This window comes from Mustela erminea, chromosome X (assembly GCF_009829155.1).
Source record: "Mustela erminea isolate mMusErm1 chromosome X, mMusErm1.Pri, whole genome shotgun sequence".
Taxonomy (NCBI): domain Eukaryota; kingdom Metazoa; phylum Chordata; class Mammalia; order Carnivora; family Mustelidae; genus Mustela; species Mustela erminea.
The window spans coordinates 32762003-32784795 of record NC_045635.1 but is presented as its reverse complement, the minus strand read 5'-3'; the positions used below and the strand labels follow the sequence as shown (position 1 = coordinate 32784795).

Here is a 22793-nt window from a genome sequence, read left to right as displayed (position 1 = left end):
TTAAAGTAAGCTCCTAATGATCTCCTTGCTAATGACCTGGTGGTCATTCTGAAAAGGAAGAGAGGACACAAGAAGGAGTGTGTTGCTCTCAGTGCAACTTCTCCCTGTGGTCATGATGAAATCCAACAATCCAAACATTCTTCACATTCACCTGAAGCTTGAAGTTAGGTGAGGACCAAGCCACAGTAGTTACTCTGGAAACTTCTGTTGATAGCTGACTTGGAGTTAGGACGCCGCATGGATTCAGTCCCAGAACTTTGACCAGTTCTTTTCAAATTTACTCATGTTTTTTACATTTCTAAACTATCAGGAGATTGCTGTATTTTGTGGAGGCTGGGAAAGAACTAGAATCCCTGGGGCTAATCAATTCCCCAGGAAATCACTGGAGAAAACATGTAAAATCTGACTCAACAAGGTTCAGGAAGAAATTTTTCATGATTGATCCATAATCCCTGGGGCTGCTTACCAGGGGGCCCATAGCAAGGAGTGGCAAGCAAAGTGCTTAGAGCACAAAACCTAAGGAGGCACTCCTTGTCCGTTGCATAACCCTGGTCCCAAGCACTGCTGCCTATGCAAGCATCTGACCAAACCACTTCATTTTCACTGTTAAAAGACAGAACCAATGGGGGTGTCTGGGTGGCTCAATCAGTTAAGCGGCTGACTCTTTGATTTCGGTTCAGGTCATGATCTCAGGGTCACGGATCGAGCCCTGCATCAAGGTCTGCACTCAGCACAGAGTCCGCTGAGGATTCTTTCTCCTTTTCCCTCTGCCCTTCCTCCTGCTTGTGCACACATACTCTCCCTCTAAAATAAATAAATCTTAAAAAAAAAGAACCAATGAAAGTATACTTATTCAATAAGGACAGCTGAGAACAGATTGCACTGCTCTCTTCTATAGAGTTCTTAACACACTTTTATATGCGTCATTACATTATGACAGCCACAACTTTCCAAGAATATATAAATCCCACTTGGGATATGGACAAGCAAATGCAGGGGAACTCTAGGACATGATCAGGGTAGTAGAAGTAGAATTTGAATTCAGGCCTCTAACTCTATGACCAATACTCTTCTCATTATACTACACAACACGAAGTCTCCCTCTGAGGTCCTTTATGCATACGGTTTTATGGTCTATGTTGATTAGGATTTTTTATGGAGTCACTGGTGGCTGATAATATTAACAACAAAATGACCTTGAATTTGTCTGTTGTCTACCGCCCGTAAATAGCCTCATGAAAAAGGAAATATCAAAGGAATTCATCTAATGTTCTTAAATGCCAGGCTTTAACATTTTAGGGAAAATCAAAACCATTTATAAACCAACCTCACAGATGAATTTTTTAATACTGTCACTGGCTGCACAGCAGAATCATCTTTTCGTTTCTGTCAATTATCAACAAGGCTTAGAAACCATTGGAAGCATATGGGTAACTTTGCTAAGAGTTCTAAAGAAGCTGGGATTAGGACAGGTCTATATATATCAAGTTTGAGCCTTCTCTCCCTCTACTGGGAGATGTTCAGAAAAGAGCAGAAGGAAGGAAAACAAAAGACCCTAGCCAATGAGCAGCATGTGGTCTGTTGGTTTTTCTCTGCACTGCCCTGCTTCAGACAGTAACTTTCTAACACTAACCAGAAATACAATTTAGATGTCCACAAAATACTCTTTTGAGTTGCAAATTTAATTTCCTGGATACATAGATTAACATGGGGAAAGTATGAATTATTAAAAAGCAAACAGAAACTTACTCTTCCCCATGTTTTCTTGTGGTCTCTGGTAGGTCCCTGGATGATGACTCCCTGTATAAAACACAGCACATACACACAGTCAGATTCACAGAGGTTGAGTCACTACATCGAGTAAGTTCCATTAAAGTCGATGTGGTCAACATGAGAATTTCATTTTAGTGCATTCGAACCTTGCCCCCTATACAAATGTATTCTTCATCACAGACAGGAATCTAACTTCAGAGAACAGAAACACAGCATTCTGAAAGCATGGACTCTATCTGTATCGACTTACTATGTCCTTGTTTGTCTAGCATTAGTTTCTGCCCTTGCCAAATAAAAGTCATCAAATTGGTCACACACTCATTTCTTAGGAAGGCAGTGACATGAACAAAAAATGTTAAACAAAATGATGAAAGGCCCAATTTTAATAACCAAGCAGCATGTTATTAGTTTGCCTATCCCTGGCTTCTCTTCAGTGTCACTCTGTGACAAATCCAATACCCTTTACAGTGTAACATTTTCCTGAATGGTGTCAAACAGCAGTACCCCTAATTAAATTATCCCTGAAGCAAAGCAGCCCACAGAGCTATTACCAATAAACAGTATGAATCAATAACCATGAATTACTGACAACGGAAATTTTGTAGGAAAAAACCCACATAATCCAAATGCAGGTATTCATGGAAGAAAAGCAATTCTTTTTTTAAAAGATGAAAATACATTACACAGAAGCTAATTCAAACCATAATGCTTCAATCACAGAATTACCACACATTTATTATCTACCTGCCACATTCCCAGCATAGAGCAAAGCACCAGAGGCAAAATTATAAGACATCATCTATCTGTCCATTAATGAATGTATAACCTACTTGAAGTTAAGCATGTACGAGAGAATGATATCATCAGGACGGCCATATAGGTCATTTTCAACTATAGTACCCCTCACAAGAAGACCAACTGGCAACTATCCATAGAAACATCAGTGTGAAAATCCGACATTAGAAGAGAACTGGACACATTCTGACCCCACTGCCTTTCCCCTACAGTGCCACATTGAGAGGGCTTCCCCCTCCACCACCGCCGCCCAGGAGTGATGGTTACTACAGTGGGAAAAGAGAGCCCAAGGCAGACATCTAGCTCCCCCAGCACATGGGCCCCTTTGCAGGAAGTCCACTCATGTCTTGCCTCATAGGGGTCAGTGGAAGAATCTGCAGGGCTTGACCACTGGGGATCAGCTAAAGAGGGAGAAGGGCATGGGGCTTACAGCAGGTCTTGGCAGAAGGCATTCTTGCTTGCAGCAACACTGCTGAGCAGAGATCCTAGCCAGCAGCTCTGGCCATCTGCAGAGGTGAGCCAGTGGCCCTCTCTGCCTATGGAACTTGATTGGCAGTTTTGCCTGATTTGGATCCCTAGTCACTGAGCCATACTGGTAGGGGAGCCTGTTCTACCACGCTGCCCAAGAAGGGACGCCAATTCTCAGCCCCACCTTAGTGCTGAACATAGCCTCCAGCTCTGCCCACCCAGGAGGCCCAGATAACTAGAGTAGCCACAGAGCTCATCCTATAGCCCTGGCTCAGTCAGGAAGTCAAGCCAGCAGCCATGCGCAACAGCTCAGCATAGCCTCTGGGCCCATATAACCAAGGAGCCTGAGTAGTGATCTGAGAAATGTGGGGGCACAGCCTATTGTACTGTGAGACACAGCCCAGCCTACAATCTCATCCAGTCATGGAGCTCACTTTACAACCCTAGCAAGCAGAGGACCACAGAATACTGGCCCTGCCCAATTGTTGAAAACAGCTTGTAGCCTTGCCCAGGTAGGAAACCAAGCTGGTAACACCATCCAGTCAAGGAGCACTGCCTGTGATCCCACCAGACAAGGAAATCTAGCCAATGACCTTGCCTTCCAGGTGAGCACAGCCCATGCATTACATGATCAGGAAGATGAATAAGCCCCACTCAACTTCAGGGCATAAACTGTGGGCCCTGTGTAAGCACAGACTTCAGCCAGTGGCACCATCTGGTTGTGGAGCACAACCTGAGGCCCCATAAAACCAGGGGTGACTGCAGAGCCCATCCTGCAGCCCTGTACAATCAAGGAGTTCATCCAGTGGCGCCACCCTGCCAGGGAACACAACCTGGGACGCTGACCAACCAGAGGTGATTGCAGAGCCTAGCTAGTGGCCCACCAGCCAGCCCCGCCAGCATCATTCCCCCCCAGCATCATTCCCCCACAACCTCAGAGCATGGACAATGGCCTTGCCCAACTAGAAACCCCAAGAGCAAGCCCTGCCTTCCCACAGAGGCTACCAGATGACCTGTCCAGTACTCCCAAACTTTAGTGACTGGTGAAGGTCTTTCTGTGCTAAAATGAACTTTTAAAGTATGAAAGAGGAGGCTGCTTAAGCAAATGCAGAGACACCAATGCAAAGAATCATGAATAAAAAGGTAAACATAACATCACCAAAGGAAACTAATAAAGCTTCAATAAGTGACCCTAACAAAACAGTTATAGATTGCCTGAAAAGGAATTCAGAATAATCCTCTTAAAGAACTTTAATAAACTACAAGAATACACAGGTAAATGAAAATAGGAAAACAATGCCATGAACAAAAGGAGAAGTACAACAAAGAAAGAGAAACCATCAAAATCAGAAATCTTACAGCTAAAAACAGAACTGCAGAATTCAACAGAACAGAACAGTTTACCTATCAATAATTACTTTTAATATAAATGGATTAAATTCACCAACCAAAAAACACAGAAAGGCTGAATGGATTAAAAAAAAAACAATATCCAAATGACATACTGTCTACGAGAGACTTTAATTTTAAGGACACATATAAAATTAAGAGACAGAAACAGATATTGCAAGCAAATGATAACCAAGAAGAGTAGAGATAGCTATATTTGTTACCAGACAAGATAGACTTTAAGCTAAAAATGGTCACAAGACACAAAGAAGGTCATTATATAATGAAAAAGGGTCAATTCATTAAAAATATATAACAATCGTAAACCTTTATTCACCCAATACTGAAACATGTGAATACATAAAGCAAATGCCAACACAAAGGAGAAATAAACAGCAATACAGTAATAGTTGGGGACTTTAATATCCACTTTCAGTGATCGGTAGATTGTACAGACAGAGAATCAATCAGGAAACAGCAGATTTAAACAACAGTATAGGCCAAAGGGACCAAACAGACATAAACAGAGCATTCCATCTAACAGTAGAATACACATTCTTCTCAAGTACACATGAAAGGTTTTCTATGAGAGATCATATGGCAGGCCACAAGTCTCAACAAATTCAAGTAAACAAATCATATCACCTACCCTTTATAGGCACAATGGTATGAAACTAGAAATCAAGAATGGGAGGAAAGCTGTAAAATTCTCATACATGGGAGTTAAACAACATACTCCTGACCAACCAATGGACCAAAGAAGAAAGCAAAGGGAAAATTAAAAAAAAAAATCTTGAGATACAAAAAAATAGAAACACAGCAAAAGGAAAACAATGGAATGCAGGAAAAGCAGTTCTAAGAGGGGTGTTTATAGCAGTGAACTTTCAAGGAAAAAAAAAACAAGCCCTAAGTTAGTAGAAGAAATAAACACTGAATATAAGGCAGAAATAAAAGATAGGAAAAAAATTAACAAAACAGCGACTTGATTCATTAAAAAGATGAACAAAATGGACAAATCTTTAGCTAGACCAAGAAAAAAAATAAGATCAGAAATGAAAGAGGACACATTACAAGTCATACCACAAATGCAAAGGAAAATGAGACTACTACAAACAGCTATACACCAACAAATTGGACAACCTAGAAAAAACTGATGCATTCTTAGAAACATATAACCCACCAAGGCTAAATCATGAATAGAAAATGTGAACACACTAATGAGTAAGGAGATAGAATCAATAATCAAAAACCTCTCAAAAAAGAAAAGTCACGGATTAGATGGTCTCTGTGGTGAATTCTAATCTTTTTTAAGATTTTATTTATTTATTTGACAGAGAGAGAGAGATCACAAGCAGGCAGAGAGGCAGGGGGAAGCAGGCTCTCTGTTAAGCAGAGAGCCCGATACGGGGCTCGATCCCAGGACCCTGAGATCATAACCTGAGCCAATGGCAGAGCCTTAACCCACTGAGCCACCCAGGCACCCCGTGAATTCTAATATTTAGAGAATTAGTCAATCCTGTTCAAACTCTTCAAAAAAAAAAGAGAAAAATCATATAATCATCTCAATAGATGCAGAAAAAGCATTTGATAAAATTCAACATTCATTCACGATTTAAAAAAAAAAAAAACTCTCAACGAACTGGGTACAGAAGGAATATACCTCAATATAATAAAGGCCATGTAAGAGAAGCCCACAGTTAACATCATACTTAATGATGAAAGTCGAATGCTTTTCCTCTAAGATCAGGAATGGTCTTACATTCCCAAGGATGCCCACATTCCCCACTCCTACCCAACATAGTACAGAGGTCCTAGCCAGAGTGATCAGGCAAGGGGGAAAAAAAAAAGCATCTAACTCTGGAAGGAATAAGTAAAATTCTCCCTGGTTGAAGATGATATGATCCTATATACAGAAAATCCTAAAGATTCTCCAAACAAACAAACAAACAAACAAACCTGTCAGAATAAAAGAATTCAGTAAAATTGCAGGACTAAAAATCAACATACAAAAAAAAAAAGTTGTTTACAGAGTCTAGCAATGAACTGTCTGAAAAATAAAGAATAACCCCACTTATAATGGCATCAAAAAGAAAAAGAAATACAGGAATAAATTTAACCAAGGAAGTGAACAATCTATGCACTGAAAACATGACCAAAAGGCAAAGGCCTGGTGCCCCTCAAATCAACACCTTATATACCTTAAACTTACACAATGCTTTATGTCAACTATATCTCAAAAAAAGCCATAAAAAAAAAAATGCCTGGGTGGCTCAGTGGGTTAAAGCCTCTGCCTTCGGCTCAGGTCATGATCCCAAGGTCCTGGGATCAAGCCCCGCATCGGGCTCTCTGCTCAGTGGGGAGCCTGCTTTCCCCTCTCTCTCTGCCTGCCTATCTGCCTGCTTGTGATCTCTGTTTGTCAAATAAATTAAAAAAAAAAGAAATATATGAAACAGAGACAATTAGGGAATATATATGAGACTGAGACCTGATAACTAGTTGTGTGACGCTGGAAAATAACTTTCTATCTCAAATTCCTTACAAATGAAGGGCACTGAACTACATGTGTTTCCCAAATTGTCCTCCACAGGATGTTAAAAGTGCATTATTCAAAATCAGGGCTCCGATCAAATAAATATAAGAAATGCTGTGTTAAAGTTAAATGGGTTTATTATAATACTTTCCAGAGTCTTAAAAATGCTAATTAGCAATGTGATCAAAGTATAGTCTCTCAGAGTATTTGGCTACTTAATCCGTTTGTAAGTAATCAATATTTCTCATGAGTCCTTTTCTTTGGAGCTCAGTTTGGGAAACTGGACAAGGCAATTACGAAAGCCTCTTGCAGCTCTGAAATTTTGTTATTTTCTAACAAGGTAGTAATTGTACAGAACAAAATTAACATAAAGTGAATGAACAAAAGTCAGGGGGGTTAGATTCTAAGAGAATTTTGGAACCAAAAGGAACTTTAGAGATCATCTAATGGTTTCTCTCACTACTGCCCCCACCCCTTTTATTTGAAGCTGCAAACCACTCTCAGAAAAATCTTATACAGAATACCAGTACATAAAATGGGTCAGGGCCAAACTCTGCAGGTTCACTTGAGGTGGACAGCTGTAGTCTCACCCACTGGGATTTCTCCTTGAGGCAGCACAGATATACCTCATGAGAAAGCCAGCACCACAGGAAGCAGAGTCTGAAATTTAGTGACCCCCTGACCCTTCAGATGAAGCTATTCAGGGAAGGCTCTAGGAAAGAGCTGGGACTCTCATACATATTCATAGAATGTCTTTTACCCTTCTCAAGTATCACCTTAACTTCCACTGTAATCCTCCAAGTCAGATAAATAAAATCACTATTATGTAAAAAGAACCACAAAACCGACCTCACTCCAGGAAAAACTGTATGAAAGCTACTGTACTAAAACTCAATCCCTGTGTGAGAAATCATGAAAGAGTTAAGCACAGGAGTCATATGGTTAAATTTCGATTTAGAGACCGTATCTCTGATGGCAGTAGGGAAAGGAGCTCTGATTGGTGAGAGTACAGTGATATCAGACACTAGGTAAATCTGGCAGAACTTCTTGTGTTTTATTTCTTTTTCTTCCTTAATATTTTTTAAAGCCTTTTTGAAAACAATCAAGCCCCTTGCATTTGTGTCAGAGGAACTACAAAGGAAAGGTTTGTCATGCATGGGCCAGGACTTTCAAAGAGGACTTGCCTCTCTGGAGGTCAACATGGTGGAGTGGAAAAGCGTCGAAAGCAGCCGTCTTCCAGGGCAAGATGAAACTGAGGAGGAGAAAATCACTATTTCCTGGCAGCTGCCTCACCTAGTGTTCCAGGAGCAAACCTCCAACAACCAGAACCTTACTTTACGAAAAACAACTTCCTTACAGAGGTGAGAGGTTCAAGGCGTAATGTCCGCATTACTCCCAAACTCCAAACTCCCCCAGTCACAGGTTACCACCATGCTTCTGATACCACATTGTAGCCTGCTCTTTCCACTCTATTTTCTTTTTTTCAGCCGTGTGTGTGTGTGTGTGTGTGTGTGTGTGTGTGTGTGTGTTTTCTCTAGTTTTTATACCTCTCTAAGTAGGAGTATTTGTCAAACTTGATTCTCAGGTCCCCATCCCAAACATTACTTCCAGAGTAATAGCAACACACTTGAAAAAACGAACAAACAAACAAAAAACAATGTCAGTAGAGCAGGTGTTAGCCAGACATTAGGAAATAAAAATCACCATTCCATGGTTTTACCCAGCCTGGCATTAAACACTCTCTATAACCAGGTTCCACCTTTCTTAACAGTTACACGACACTCTGGTCAAATTGGCCTCCACCCACCCCTTAAATATGCTTTAAACTGTTCCAATTCTATGTCTCTGATCTTTTCCTCTGCATTATCGACACCTACTCAAATTCCACTCATCCCGCAACATCAGTGAAGACTTTCCTCATTACCTGAACAGGAAGTAATCTCTTTCTCCTTTGTTCTCTCGTATAATATGGAATTTAGGTGCTATCTCCTCCAGATGTGCATATATTACAGTATATCTCAGACTGTCCAATTCTCAGAGGGTAAACAATTTGTCTTCTACTTGTCTAGTTTGCACAGGGCACTAGATCATTCCCTGGGAGGGTTCTAGTGCCCTAAACAAATCAGACTTAGGGGAAGCTCCCATACCAAGTGTATTTGGGACACATTATGTTTGCCTAAGTTTCCCTTAGTATTGATCACTGCATCAAATTATTTACATACCATCTTAATCAATTTCATGATTTTTGCTAGATGCATTTATCATCTATACTTCCTTTTTTCCACTGTATATTTTTTCCTGTTTTGTCGAAGATTATTTGACCGTAGAGTTAAGGGTTCATATCTGGGCTCTCTACTCTGTTCCACTGGTCTATGTGTCTGTTCTTATGCCAGTACCATGCTGTCTTGGTGATCACAGCTTTGTAGTAAGGCTTGATATTAGGAAACGTAATGCCCCCAGTTTTATTTTTGTTATTCCACATTTCCTTAGCGATTTGGGGTCTCTTCTGATACCATACAAATTTTAGGATTATTTGCTCCAGCTCTTTGAAAAATATCGGTGGAATTTTGATCGGAATGGCATTAAAAGTATAGATTCCTCTAGGCATTATAGACATTTTAACAATGTTTATTCTTCTGATCCAAGAGCATGGAATGGTCTTCCATCTTTTTGTGTCTTCTTCAATTTCCTTCCTATTTTTTTACTTCAGTATCCACTTTAGTCCTGTCCTATAAAATAGGACAGGAAAGCATGGGTTCGATTATATTTTATTTTTCTAACGCATATAAAATGAGTAACTATTAAAATTCTCAAACTTTTTCAGGATTTCCTACAGTTATTTTGCACATCACAAGAAGTACACTTTGTAGAACAATGTTCATTCCTGTCATTAATCAAAAAATATTTATTGATAGTTGTCTTTCTTCAATTGACTTATTTCGCTAAGCACAATACCCTCTAGTTCCATCCACGTCGTTGCAAATGGCAAGATTTCATTTCTTTTGCTGGCTGCATAGTATTCCATTGTGTATATATACCACTTCTTCTTTATCCATTCACCTGTTTGATGGACATCTAGGTTCTTTCCATAGTTTGGCTATTGTGGACATCGCTGCTATGAACATTCGGGTGCATGTGCCCCTTTGGAGCACCACGTTTGTATCTTTAGGGTATATACCCAGTAGTGCAATCGCTGGATCATAGGGTAGCTCTATTTTCAGTTTTTTGAGGAACTGCCATGCTGTTTTCCAGAGTGGCTGCACCAGCTTGCATTCCCACCAACAGTGTAGGAGGGTTCCCCTTTCTCCGCATCCTCGCCAGCATCTGTCATTTCCTGACTTGTTAATTTTAGCCATTCTGACTGGTGTGAGGTAGTCTCTCATTGTGGCTTTGATTTGTATCTCCCTGATGCTGAGTGGTGTGGAGCATTTTTTCATGTGTCTGTTGGCCATCTGGATGTCTTCTTTGCAGAAATGTCTGTTCATGTCCTCTGCCCATTTCTTGATTGGACTATTTGTTCTTTGGGTGTTGAGTTTGCTAAGCTCTTTATAGATTTTGGATACTAGCCTTTTATCTGATATGTCGTTTGCAAATATCTCCTCCCATTCTGTCAGTCATTTTTCAAAGAAAGACAACTATCATATGATCTCCCTGATATGAGGAAGTAGAGATGCAACATGGGGGCTTGGGGGGTAGGAAAAGAAAAAAAGGAAAGAAGATGGGATCAGGAGGGAGACAAACCATAAAAGACTCAATCTCACAAAACAGGCTGAGGGTTGCTGTGGGGAGAGTGGTCGGGAGAAGGTGGTGGGGTTATGGACATTGGGGAGGGTATGTGCTATGGTGAGTGCTGTGAAGTGTGTAAACCTGGCGATTCACAGACCTGTACCCCTGGGGATAAAAATACATTATATGTTTATTTAAAAAATTAAAAATTAATAAAAAAATAAATATTAATTGAATGTCTTTTACTTGCCAGTAAAACTCTATTCTTTACTTGCCACTGCTTTTACTTGCCAGTAAAACTCTATTCTTTACTTGCCACTGCTCTATTCTTTAGGACAGTTGTTCTCAACTATGGGCAATTTTCTCCCCACAGGACACTTTGCAATGTCTAGAGATATTTTCATTTGTCACAACTGGGGAGGAGTGCTTCAAGCATCTATGGGCTGAGGACAGGGATACTGCTAAACATCCTACAATATGCAGAACAGCCCTCCCACAACAAAGAATTATTCAATCCAAAATGTCAATAGGGTCAAGGATGAGAAACTTTGCTTCAGAGAAACAGTGGGAAAGAAAAGAGACAAATTCTCTGCTTTTCTGGAACTTAAAATCAATTAAGACAATATCATAGATGATAGTCCCTTCCAGTATGTTCAAGTAAGATTCCTTAGTCTACAACTGACAGGGCATCTTCTTTGTGTGTTCCTTTTTTTTTTTTCCTAAGATTTTATTTATTTGACAGAGAGAGATCACAAGTAGGCAGAGAGGCAGTCAGAGGGAGAGAGGAGGAGGAAGCAGGCTCCCTGCCGAGCTGAGAGCCGATGCGGGACTCAATCCCAGGACCCTGAGATCATGACCTGAGCCGAAAGCAGAGGTTTAACCCACTGAGCCACCCAGGCGCCCTTGTGTGTTATTTCTTATATATGGAAGGCATGCCGGCACTAAGCTGATTTCTAGTATCAGGGCCTCTTAAATAACAGTAGGTTATACACATCCTGATGTGAGTTCCAGCAACAGGTCCGAGTATGGGTTTTGTCACCACACAAGCCAGGGTGTGGGGTCTGCCCTGCCAATTACTATCCGACCCTGGGCAAATTATTTAACTTCTTTAAGCTTCAGGTTCTTTATCCATAATGGGATTATTAATGGTAGCCCTAATTTCACAGGCTTTGAAAGAACATAAAATGATACCAGAACAGTTATTGATAACAATAAACATGCGTTCGGAGGACTTATGAGAATGACAATAATTTTCTTCTGCTAAAATGTCTTGGTTCAGGGCGCCTGGGTGGCTCAGTGGGTTAAACCGCTGCCTTCGGCTCGGGTCCTGGTCTCAGGGTCCTGGGATTGAGTCCCGCATCGGGCTTTCTGCTCAGCAGGGAGCCCGCTTCCCTCTCTCTCTGCCTGTCTCTCTGCCTACTTGTGATCTCTCTCTCTCTCTCTCTGTCAAATAAATAAATAAATAAATAAAATCTTTAAAATGTCTTGGTTCAGTCTAGTTCTGGTAGTTTATTTTCTAGTTGATCAATCTGGTTCAATACATTAAGTATAACGATAACTACTTAAGATAGAGAGTAGAATATATTTTATGAGCTGAATTTTTAACAATAAAATCTGATTTTAAAGCTGCAGCTTTAGCTGCATGTACTATTAAAATTTGGAATGTGTACCACCAGTTTTCTAAGAGCTTCCCTTCCCATTTTAGGTCCCTTTACATGCACTTACTCCTCTTTTCCCAGCCTTCCAGTGACAATCATAGTCTGGAAACTCCTAACCCTGGGAGTGATTCTTTTTCTAGTGATCCTTTGAGATTCAATTATATCTAGCTCTTCATTATTTTTGAAACCCAGCAAGCTACATTTTAATCTGTAGAGAAGCACTTCAATGCTGGCTTTAATTTTCAGCTGCATGGCTCTCTCATGACTGTTAGGTAGGTCAATCACTTCACTATCCTCCCTGGTACTCAATACACCATTACATTAATTTCTGGCCACCTACTAAAGGCTTTGCCTGTCCTAGTCTCCTGCTCTTCCTTAAGTCCCAAAGCCCCTTCTCATTTTTTTAAAAGAATTTATTTATTTATTTGACAGAAAGAGACACAGTGAGAGAGGGAACACAAGCAGGGGGAGTGGGAGAGGGAGAAGCAGGCTTCCCTATGAGCAGGGAGCCCAATGCAGGGCTCCATCACAGGACCCTGGGATCATGACCTGAGCCAAAGGCAGAAGCTTAACAACTGAGCCACTGGTGTCCCACCCCGTTCTCATTTTTAAGACTAAGGACTAAGGGTCCTGTTGCATACTCTAGAGATGAGATGAAGTCCATTCTTCCCTCAGTAACTTCTTTTTTTAAGATTTATTTATTTATTTGACAGACAGAGATCGCAAGTAGGCAGAGAGGCAGGCAGAGAGAGAGTGGAGAGGCAGGCTCCCTGCTGAGGAGAGAGCCCGATGCGGGACTCGATCACAGGATCCTGGGATCATGACCTGAACTGAAGGTAGAGGCTTAACCCACTGAGCCACCCAGGTGCCCCTTCCCTCAGTAACTTTTAAAGCCCCAGCTCTGGTCAGCTGCCTAAGGGTTTTCCTATAAGAGGTGGGTTCTACTAGGTTTCTGAGTGCTTGCCCTCTGCATCTTCTCCACTTGAAATAATAATGATTCCACTGGTATATATTATATCTCCACAACCATAAGGCAGCTTCACATATATCATCTTATTGGTGCTTGCAACAACCTTATGAGGTAAGTACACTAATACCTATTGATAAATGATAAAACTAAATTTCAGAGGAAGTGACTCACTCATGTTCACACAGTTAGTAAGTAGGGGCACCCCATGATTGTTGACTTTAACTTATGAACATATTCACATCAAAAGTACACATTATAACTGTGTACCTCAATGACTTCACAAACATATCTGTGTAACTAGCATCCAGATTAAGACTCAGAACACAATCCAGGATTTTCATCTAGAGTTCCTGACACCAAGTCCAGTGCTCTTTCAATCATGTATATAGTCACTCCACACATACTTACTTACTGCTTACCACACTTGAGTAATTTTGTTAGCAGTAGGGATTTGATGGTAAATAAAACAAATATGCCCTAATAAAGCTTAGAGGCTCTGGGGAAGCATAATAACTTTTTAAATATACATAAAGGAACAAAAGGTATTAAAGAAACTGAAAGAAGTTTTGTATGGCTTCAGCATGACCAGCAAGAGAGAAGCTGGGAGTCAGAGACAATAGGTCAAATTATATAAAGCTTTACTGGGTGAAAAGCTCGGATTTTATTCTAAATATAGTGGGAAGCCACTAAATACCTCTGCATTCATAAAGAAACTATTCCCCAAAAGCCTGCTTAATTAATTCTTCAATTACCCTAACCTTCAGGTAACTTACTATATGCCATTCACTTTCCCAAATCCATTAACTCAATGTGTAACAAATGACATAAAGGCTTGAGAAACATAAGTAGCATGTACTAATTATATGACAAAATTAATAAATTAGAAAACTATAATATATAAAATAGTTTTTTGAAACAATATATGCATGTATTAATATTTATAGATGCTGTTCCTTCCAGTGATATACAAAAGGCAGCAGTATCAAAAGTGCTGTCAGATATTATGGAATTCCTTGGATACTTACCTTTTTTAGAATCTAGAAAACCAAATCGGGAAAATTATGCAAATGAAGAAAATAACATTTTGTTTCCATCTGCTTGCCAGTTATCCTGAGATTTGGGTAGAGTAGTATATAGCAGACTCAGCACAGTCATCTTTTCAATTCAACAAATACATACTGTGTAACTCTCAAACACACATTGTGTTTCTCCTACTTGCCTAGGTTCTAGGGATACAACAGCAAACAAAAGACCAAAAAAAAAAAAAAAAAAAAAACTCTGCTCTCATGGAAGTTATAATCTAGATGGGAAGAACTAATTCACCTGTGCTTGTTTAGACAAACAAACAAGCAAATGTCCCATATGTTAAATTGTGACAAATAGTGGTACGTTCCAATAAAAAAATAAGACTGGAAAGGAAGACAAAAATTATTTAAAGATGATTGTCTATATAAGTACTTTTTTAAAGATTTTACTTATCTATTTGAAAGAGAGAGAGAAAGAGAGCACAAGTTGGGGAGAGGGGCAGAGGGAGAAGCAGGCCTTCCACTGAGCAGGGAACCTGATGTACGGCTCAATCCCAGGACCCCGGCACCATGACCCGAGCTGAAAGCAGATGCTTGACCAAGTGACCCAGGTACCACTCTATTTTTAACTCCTTGAGGAACCTCCATACTGTTTTCCAGAGTAGCTGTAACAGCTTGCATTCCCACCAACAGTGTAAGAGCGTTCCCCTTTCTCCACATCCTTATCAACATTTGTTGTTTCCTGTTTTGTTCATTTTAGGCATTCTGACTGGTGTGAGGTGGTATTCATTGTGGTTTTGATTTGTACTTCCCAGACGCCAAGTGATATGGAGTATTTTTTCATGTGTCTGTTGGCCATTTGTATGTCTTCTTTGGAGAAATGTCTGTTCATATCGTCTGCCCATTTCTTGACATTTCTTTGAATTTTGGGTGTTGAGTTTTTAAGTTCTTTATAGATCGTAGCTACTAGCCCTTTATCAGATATATTACTTGCAAATACTTTCTCCCATTCTGTAGGTTGCCTTTTAGTTTGTTGACTGTTTCCATTGCTGTGCAGAAACTTTTTATCTTGATGAAGTCCCAATAGTTCATTTTTGCTTTTGTTTCCCTCGCCTTTGGAGAAGTGTCTAGCAAGAAATTGTGGAGGTCGAGGTCACAGAGGTTGCTGGCTATGTTCTTCTCTAGGATTTTGATAGACTCCTGTCTCAGTCTAGGTCTTTCACCCATTTTCACTTTATCTTTGTGTATGTTGTAAGAAAATGGTCCTGTTTCATTCTTCTATATATGGGTGTCCAATTTTCCTAGCACTATTTATTGAAGAGACTGTCCTTTTTCCATTGGATATTCTTTCCTACTTTGTGGAAGATTAGTTGGCCATACAGTTAAGGGTCCATTTTGGGGGTCTCTATTCTGTTCCATTGACCTATGTGACTGTTTTTGTGCCAGTACCATACTGTCCTGATGATTACAGCTTTGTAAGAGAGCTTTCTTTCTTGCATCACAGCTTCCATTCTGGCACTGTGATGCTACCAGCTTTGGTTTTCTTTTTCAACATTTCTCTGGCTATTCCATACAAATTTTCCTGATTCCATACAAATTTTAGGACTGTTTGTTCCAGCTCTGTGAAAAGCTGTCAGTGTTATTTTGATAGGGATTGCATAGAATGTATAGATTGCTCTGGGTAGCACAGACATTTTAACAATATTTATTCTTCCAACCCAGGACCATGGAATGTTTTTCCATTTCTTTGTGTCTTCCTCAATTCCTTTCATAAGTGTTCAGTGGTTTTTAGAACACAGATCCCTTTACCTCTTTGGTTAGGTTTACTCCTAGGTATTTTATGGGTTTTGATGCAATTATAAATGGGATCAATTCCTTAATTTCTTCTTATTCTGTCTCACTGTTAGTATAGAGAAATGCAAAAGATTTCCATGCACTGATTTTATATTCTGCCACGTTGTTGAACTGCTTTATGAGTTCTAGCAATTTTGAGGTGGAGCCTTTTGGGTTTTCCACATAAAGTATCATGCCATCTGCAAAGAGTGAGAGTTTGACGACTTCTCTGCCAGTCTGAATGCTTTTTTGGGGAAGGGGGTTAAATTTTGTTAAAAATCTAATTTATTTATTTGAGAGAGAGAGTAAAGGCCAGAGAGAGAGGCAGGGGGAGAGAGAGAGAGAAGCAGACTCCCCAGGAAGCAGGGACCCTGAAGTTGGGCTTGATCCCAGGATGCTGGGATCATGACCTGAACCAAAGGAAGACACTTAACCAACTGAGCCACCCAGGCATCCCTCTTTTTTGTTTTCTGATTGCTAAGGATAGGACTTCTAGTATTATATTGAACAACAGTAGTAAGAGTGAGCACCCTGTCACATTCTTGACCTTAGGGGAAAAGCTCTGTTTTTCCCCCAATGAGAATGATATTCGTTGTGGGCTTTCCATAGATGGCTTTTATGATATTGATTGAGGTATGTTCTCTCTATCCCTACACTGTGGACAGTTGTAACCAAGAAAGGATGCTGTGTTTTGTCAAGTGTTTTTTCTGCATGTATTGAGAGGATCATATGGTTCTCATCCTTCCTTTTATTAATGTGATGTATCACACTGATTAATTTGTGAATGCTGACCCACCCTTACAACCAAGGAATAAATCCCAGTTGGTCACAGTGAATAATCCTTTTAATGTACTGTTGGATCCTATTGGTTACTATCTTGGTGAGTATTTTGGCATCCATGTTCATCAGGGATATTGGTCTGTGATTCTTCTTTTTGGTGGGGTCTTTGTCTGGTTATAGGATCAAGGTAATGCTGGCCTCATAGAATGAGTTTGGAAGTTTTCCTTCCCTTTCTGTTGAAACAGCTTCAGAAGAATAGGTATCAGTTCTTCTTTAACTATTTGGGAGAATTCCTCTGGGAAGCCAGCTAGCTATGGACTCTTATTTGTTGGGAGATTTTTGTTTACTGTTTCAGTTTCCTTGCTGGTTAATGGTGTTTTCAGATTTTCCATGTCTTCCTGGCACAGTTTTGGTAGCTTATAAGTAAAATGCATCCATTTCTTCCAGACTGCCTAATTTGTTGGCATATAGTTACTCATAATATGTTCCTAAAATTATTTATATTTCCTTGGTGTTGACTGTGATCTCTCCTCCTTCATTCATGATTTTATTAATTTCAGTCCTTTCACTTTTCTTTTCAGTAAGTCTGGCCAGGGGTTTATCAATCTTATTAATCCTTGAAAGAACAAGGTCCTAGTATTGTTGATCTGTTCTACTGTTCTTTTGGTTTCTACTTCACTGAATTCTGCTCTAATCTTTATTAGTTCTCTTCTCCTGCTTAGTTTAGGCTTTGTTGTTCTTTCTCCAGCTCCTTTAGGTATAAAGTTAGTATGTGGATTTGAGACTTTTCCAATTTTTTTAAGAAAGCCTTGTATTGCTACGTACTTCCCTCTCAGGACTGCATTTGCTGCATCCCATAAGTTTTCATTGTGCTTTCCTTTTCATTTGTTTCCATGAATTTTTTAATTCTTTAATTTCCTGGTTGACCCATTCATTCTTTAGTAGGATGCTCGTTAACCTCCATGTGTTTTGAGTTCCCTCCAGAGTTTCTCTCGTGATTGTGTTCAAGCTTCAAAGCACTGTGGTCTGAAAATATGCATGGAATAATCCCAATTTTTGGTATGGTTTGAGACCTGATTTGTGACCCAGTATGGAATCTATTTGGAGGAATGTTCCATGTGCACTCATGAAGAATGTGTATTCTGTTGCTTTAGGATGGAATGCTCTGTATATATGTGAAGTCCATCTGGTCCAGTGTGTCATTCAAAGCCCTTGTTTCCCTGTTGGTCTTCTGCTTAGATGGCTTGTCCATTGCTGTGAGTGGGATGTTGAAGTCCCCTATTATTATTGTATCATTATCAATATGTTTCTTTAATTTGGTTAGTAATTGGTTGATAAAATTGGCTGCTACCAAGTTAGGAGCATAAATATTTATAATTGTTAGATCATCTTGTTGGATGGATCCTTTTAAGTATGATATAGTGTCCCTCTTCATTACTTACTACAGTCTTTGGTTTAAAATCTAATTTATTTGGGGCACCTGGGTGGCTCAGTGGGTTAAAGCCTCTGCCTTCGGCTCAGGTCGTGATCCCAGGGTCCTGGGATTGAGCCCAGCATCAGGCTCTCTGCTCAGTAGGGAGCCTGATTACCTTCCTCTCTCTCTGCCTACCTGTGATCTCTGTCAAATAAATAAATAAAATCTTTTAAAAAAATAAAATAAAATCTAATTTATTTGATGTGAGGATTGCTACTTCAGCTTTCTTTTGAGGTCCATTAGCTTGGAAAATGGTTCTCCACAGCCTCACTTTCAATCTGAAGGTAACTTTAGGTCTAAAACGAATCTCTTGCAGCCAGCATATGGATAGGTCTTGCTTTTTTATACAATCTGATAACCTGTGTCTTTTGATGGGAACATTTAGCCCATTTACCTTCAGAGTAACTATTGAAAGATATGAATTTAATGCCACTGTATTACCTACAAAGTCCCTGTTTCTGTAGATCATCTCTTTCTTTCTGGTCTATGTTACTTTTGGGCTCTCTTTTCGCTTACAGGATCCCCTTTAATATTTCTTGCAGGGCTGGTTTAGTGATCACAAATTCTTTTTGTTTCTCTTTGTCCTGGAAGCTCTTTATCTCTCCTTCTGCTCTAAATAAAATAATCTTGCTGGATAAAATATTCTTGGCTGAATATTTTTCTCATTTGGTACCCTGAATATATCATGCCAGCCCTTTGTGGTCTGCCAGGTCTCTGTGGCTAGGTCTACTGCCTGTCTAATGTTCCTACCCCTGTAGGTTAGGAATCTCTATTCCCAGGCTGCTTAAGAGGGTTTTCTCTGTATCTGTGAAATCTGCAAGCTTTCCTATTATATGTTGGAGTGTTGATTTACTTTAATTGATTTTTGAGGGGGGTTCTCACTACCTCTTAGACTTGAATACCTGTTTCCTTCCTCAGATTAGGGTAGTTCTCAGCTATGATTTGCTCAAATATACCTTCTGCAACCCCCCTCTTTCTTATTCTTCTGGGACTTCAGTAATTCTAATACTGTTATTATTACATCATAAAGCTATGGTATAACTGATTTCTTGAGGACTCCCCTCATGGTCCATTAGGTTTTTTTCTCTTTTTCTCAGCTTCCTTCCTTTCTATCATCTTGTCTTCTATGTCGCTGACTTTCTTCTGCCTCATTTACCCTAGCTGTCAAAGCACCCATTTTAGAATTCATCTCAGTTATAGCATCTTAAATTTTGGCCTGATTAGATCTCATCTCTGTGGTAAGAGATTCTACAGTGTCATTTATGCTTTTTTCAAGCCCAGCTAGTAACTTTATAATCATTACCCTGAATTCCAGCTCTGACATTTCACTTCTATCCATATCGATTAGATCTGTGCCAAGAGTAATAGCTCTCTTTCCTTTTTCGTGACTTTCTCCTTTTAGTCATTTTGCCCAGAGAAGAATGGATGAACGAGACAACAAAATCAAAAATACTAACCATGACCCAAATGAAATACACACTAGACAAATCCAAAGAGGTCAGAAACCAGAAAAGAAAAAAAAAAAAAGTTAAAAGGGAGACTATAATCTCCTAAGGAGACAAAACCAGGTGATCTGGGTGTATTTTGGCCCCTAGGTTAGATTACACTAAATCCCCAAATTATAAAGACAGCAAAACTTATATATATATGCAAAAATAAAACTGAATATAGTAAAAAGAAGCCCCAAATGAATAGATCTATAAAATATAAATGTAAAAATGAACGCTTAAAAAACACTTAAAAACAAAGAGTTGATAAAATAAGAAACTAGTTGAAAAGGAAAATTTTAAACTGAAAGGTCAGAGTATGAGAAAAAACTCAAATTCTATATTCTTTTCTCCCCTAGCACTGGAGTTTTGCAGTTACGTATGTTCCATAAACTTGGTATTTGTCTGATGTTCCAGCTGGTCTTCTGGGGGAGGGGCCTGCTGTGCTGATTCACAAGTGTCTTTGCCTGGATAGGAGTTCCACTGTCCCTTGCCTGGAGCTGGGCTTAGTGTTAACTTGTGAGGGTTGCTGTGTGTGGCTTTTGTTCCCTGAAGGGTTTCTGTGCTACTTGAGAGGATAAAAATGTTAAAAATGGCCCTGCCCCAATCTCCATCCTCAGAGCCGAAAGACTGCAACCCCCTCTCATCAGTAAACCCTCAGGGAAAAGCAGTCTTCACTTTTATGTGTGCCAAACTCTGCAGACTCCTGAAATGCTCACCAGTGCATATCCTGGGGTGGGGATTAGGGGGAATTGCCATGATTCTGCTGTTTGCAGGCCACCCCACCCCTCAGAAAGAGGTCACCCGATCCTGCCACAGTTGTGGTTTCTTGCAAACTGATCTGAGAGCCCACTCCTGTCTCACTGACCATAGCCGGTTTCCCCACTCCAATCCTTAGGAACTCTGCCAGCTCAGGCACCCCCATTCTTTCCGTGACTCTGAAGATCCTGAGACCACATTGTCCCACCTAGGATTCTGCCCTGCTTCACCACTGGGAGCACCCAGTGCAGGGAAGTCTATCATTGGAGAGAGTTCTAAAAGCTCCAATTTTGCATTCTAGAGCTCTATCACTTTGCGGAAACCAGCCTACTGAGACTCCCTCCCTCGATATTTATCTCTGATATATCCCCCCAGATTAACTTCTCCACACCTCTTACCTGGCAAAAAGTGGGTGCTTTTCTATTTGTAGACTTCCTGCAATTCTTTTCTTGTATCTCAGGTTGAATTCATAGGTGTTCAGAATGATCTGACAGTTATCTAGCTAAATTCAAGGGACCAGATGAAATGAGGTCCCCTACTCCTCTGCCATCTTGCCGCCTTCCTCCTTAGCTCAATCTAACATAATCAATCAGTAAGACCTACTCAGTCTTCCTTTACTCTATCTCTAATAACTGATCCTAGTCTTTCCATACTCACCACTGCAAAATCTAATCATGTTTCTTCAAGTTAACAGTAAGCTTCAAAAGGACAGAAAATATCTTAATTCTCTGAATCTTTTATAGAATATATACTTAGTTTGTATAAAAAGAATAGCTATTATACATGTACCATCACTACTATCTAAGTGATCACTAATGACTTGCAATGTAGACATTTAAGTGGCATTTTAACATCTTAGAGTATTGGGATTTTTTTAAACATACTATTTTAGGTACTTCTCAGCATACAAAATGTCCCAAAGATACTACCTAAATACTAAAAGATCCTAACATTAAGTACATACCTCTCCACTTCTTTAGTTAGGAGCTCATAGGGATGTGATATGGGAGCAAAAGGAAGAGGTAAGTGTTGGTAGGATATTAGAACACAGGACCCTATCACAACAACTCAGTTGTGATACTGTCAGAAGAAGCTTGACAATCTAAGCTTTTAGCAATAACCACCATGAGAATAATAACAGCAGAAAATAACATAGTGCCTGGTTGGTTATCAGATCATTATGTACATAATTCTTTAATCTTTGCAGTCTTATGAGTTAGGTATAGTACTATCATTAGTACTAGAGGTACAGATAAAAAAATTTGAGGCAAAGTAGTTAAGCAATTTGCTCATAAGGTTTGTAAAGTGGCAGAGCTAAGATTCTCTTCTAACCCAGGTAACTGGGGAGGGGGAGATTTCTTTCTTCAAATGGCATGAAAGTTTTACAGTCTAAACAAGAAAATTAGACCCATCAGGGGAAATTTTAAGTATGGATTTTAAAGACACTTTACACATGTAAATAAAGTTTTTCAGCCATTAAAAAGGGTGAGATGAGGAAACTTTTTAGAGTGATAGATTACTCATTACCTTGACTGTGATGACAATTTTATGGGTGTATATATATATATATATATAAACTTACCCAACTACAAACTTTAAATATGTGCGTGTATGTCAATACTATATGTCAATTATACCTCAATGAAGCTATATGCAAAAAGGATGAAATGGAACTACAGATGAGCCGATCATTAAAAAGAAAAGGATGCCCACAATATATTGAGTAGAGAAAACAATTATGAGAATTTTTGAGATATAATTTGCTAAAAACATGTAAACACATGTAAAAATATACTTTATATATACATATACACACTGCTACCTGTGGGTTCTATATTTTAATCTGTGGTAATAGAAGGAGTTTTCACTGAGGTTTTCTGTCAACAGAAAGGTGACAGAGCCACGTTGAAAGAAATCCTCCAGCACCATTCAAGCCTTCACATGACTGCTGGCCTGCACCATCTTAATAGCAACTTCATGAGAGACCTTGACCCAAAACTACCCAGATTATCAGCTCCTCCGTTGCTGACTCTCAGAAACTATGTGAGATAATAAATGTTCATAATTTTAAGCTGCCAGGTTGGGGTGAAATTTGTTATGTGGCAGTAGATAATATAGTATTTTTA

The 22793-nt window shown here is 39.6% G+C and overlaps 1 protein-coding gene across 2 annotated transcripts in view; it reads right to left on the bottom strand.

The window, feature by feature from the left end:
* LOC116582454 (ferritin heavy chain-like) overlaps positions 1 to 22793 on the bottom strand; it is a 109179-nt gene that overhangs the window by 45527 nt on the left and 40859 nt on the right. For both annotated transcript variants that reach the window (XM_032329860.1, XM_032329861.1), the window contains exon 2: positions 1750 to 1800. In XM_032329860.1, the coding sequence (XP_032185751.1) occupies positions 1750 to 1759 (10 nt within the window). In that variant the 5' untranslated portion in view covers positions 1760 to 1800. The remainder of the gene's footprint in view (positions 1 to 1749; positions 1801 to 22793) is intronic.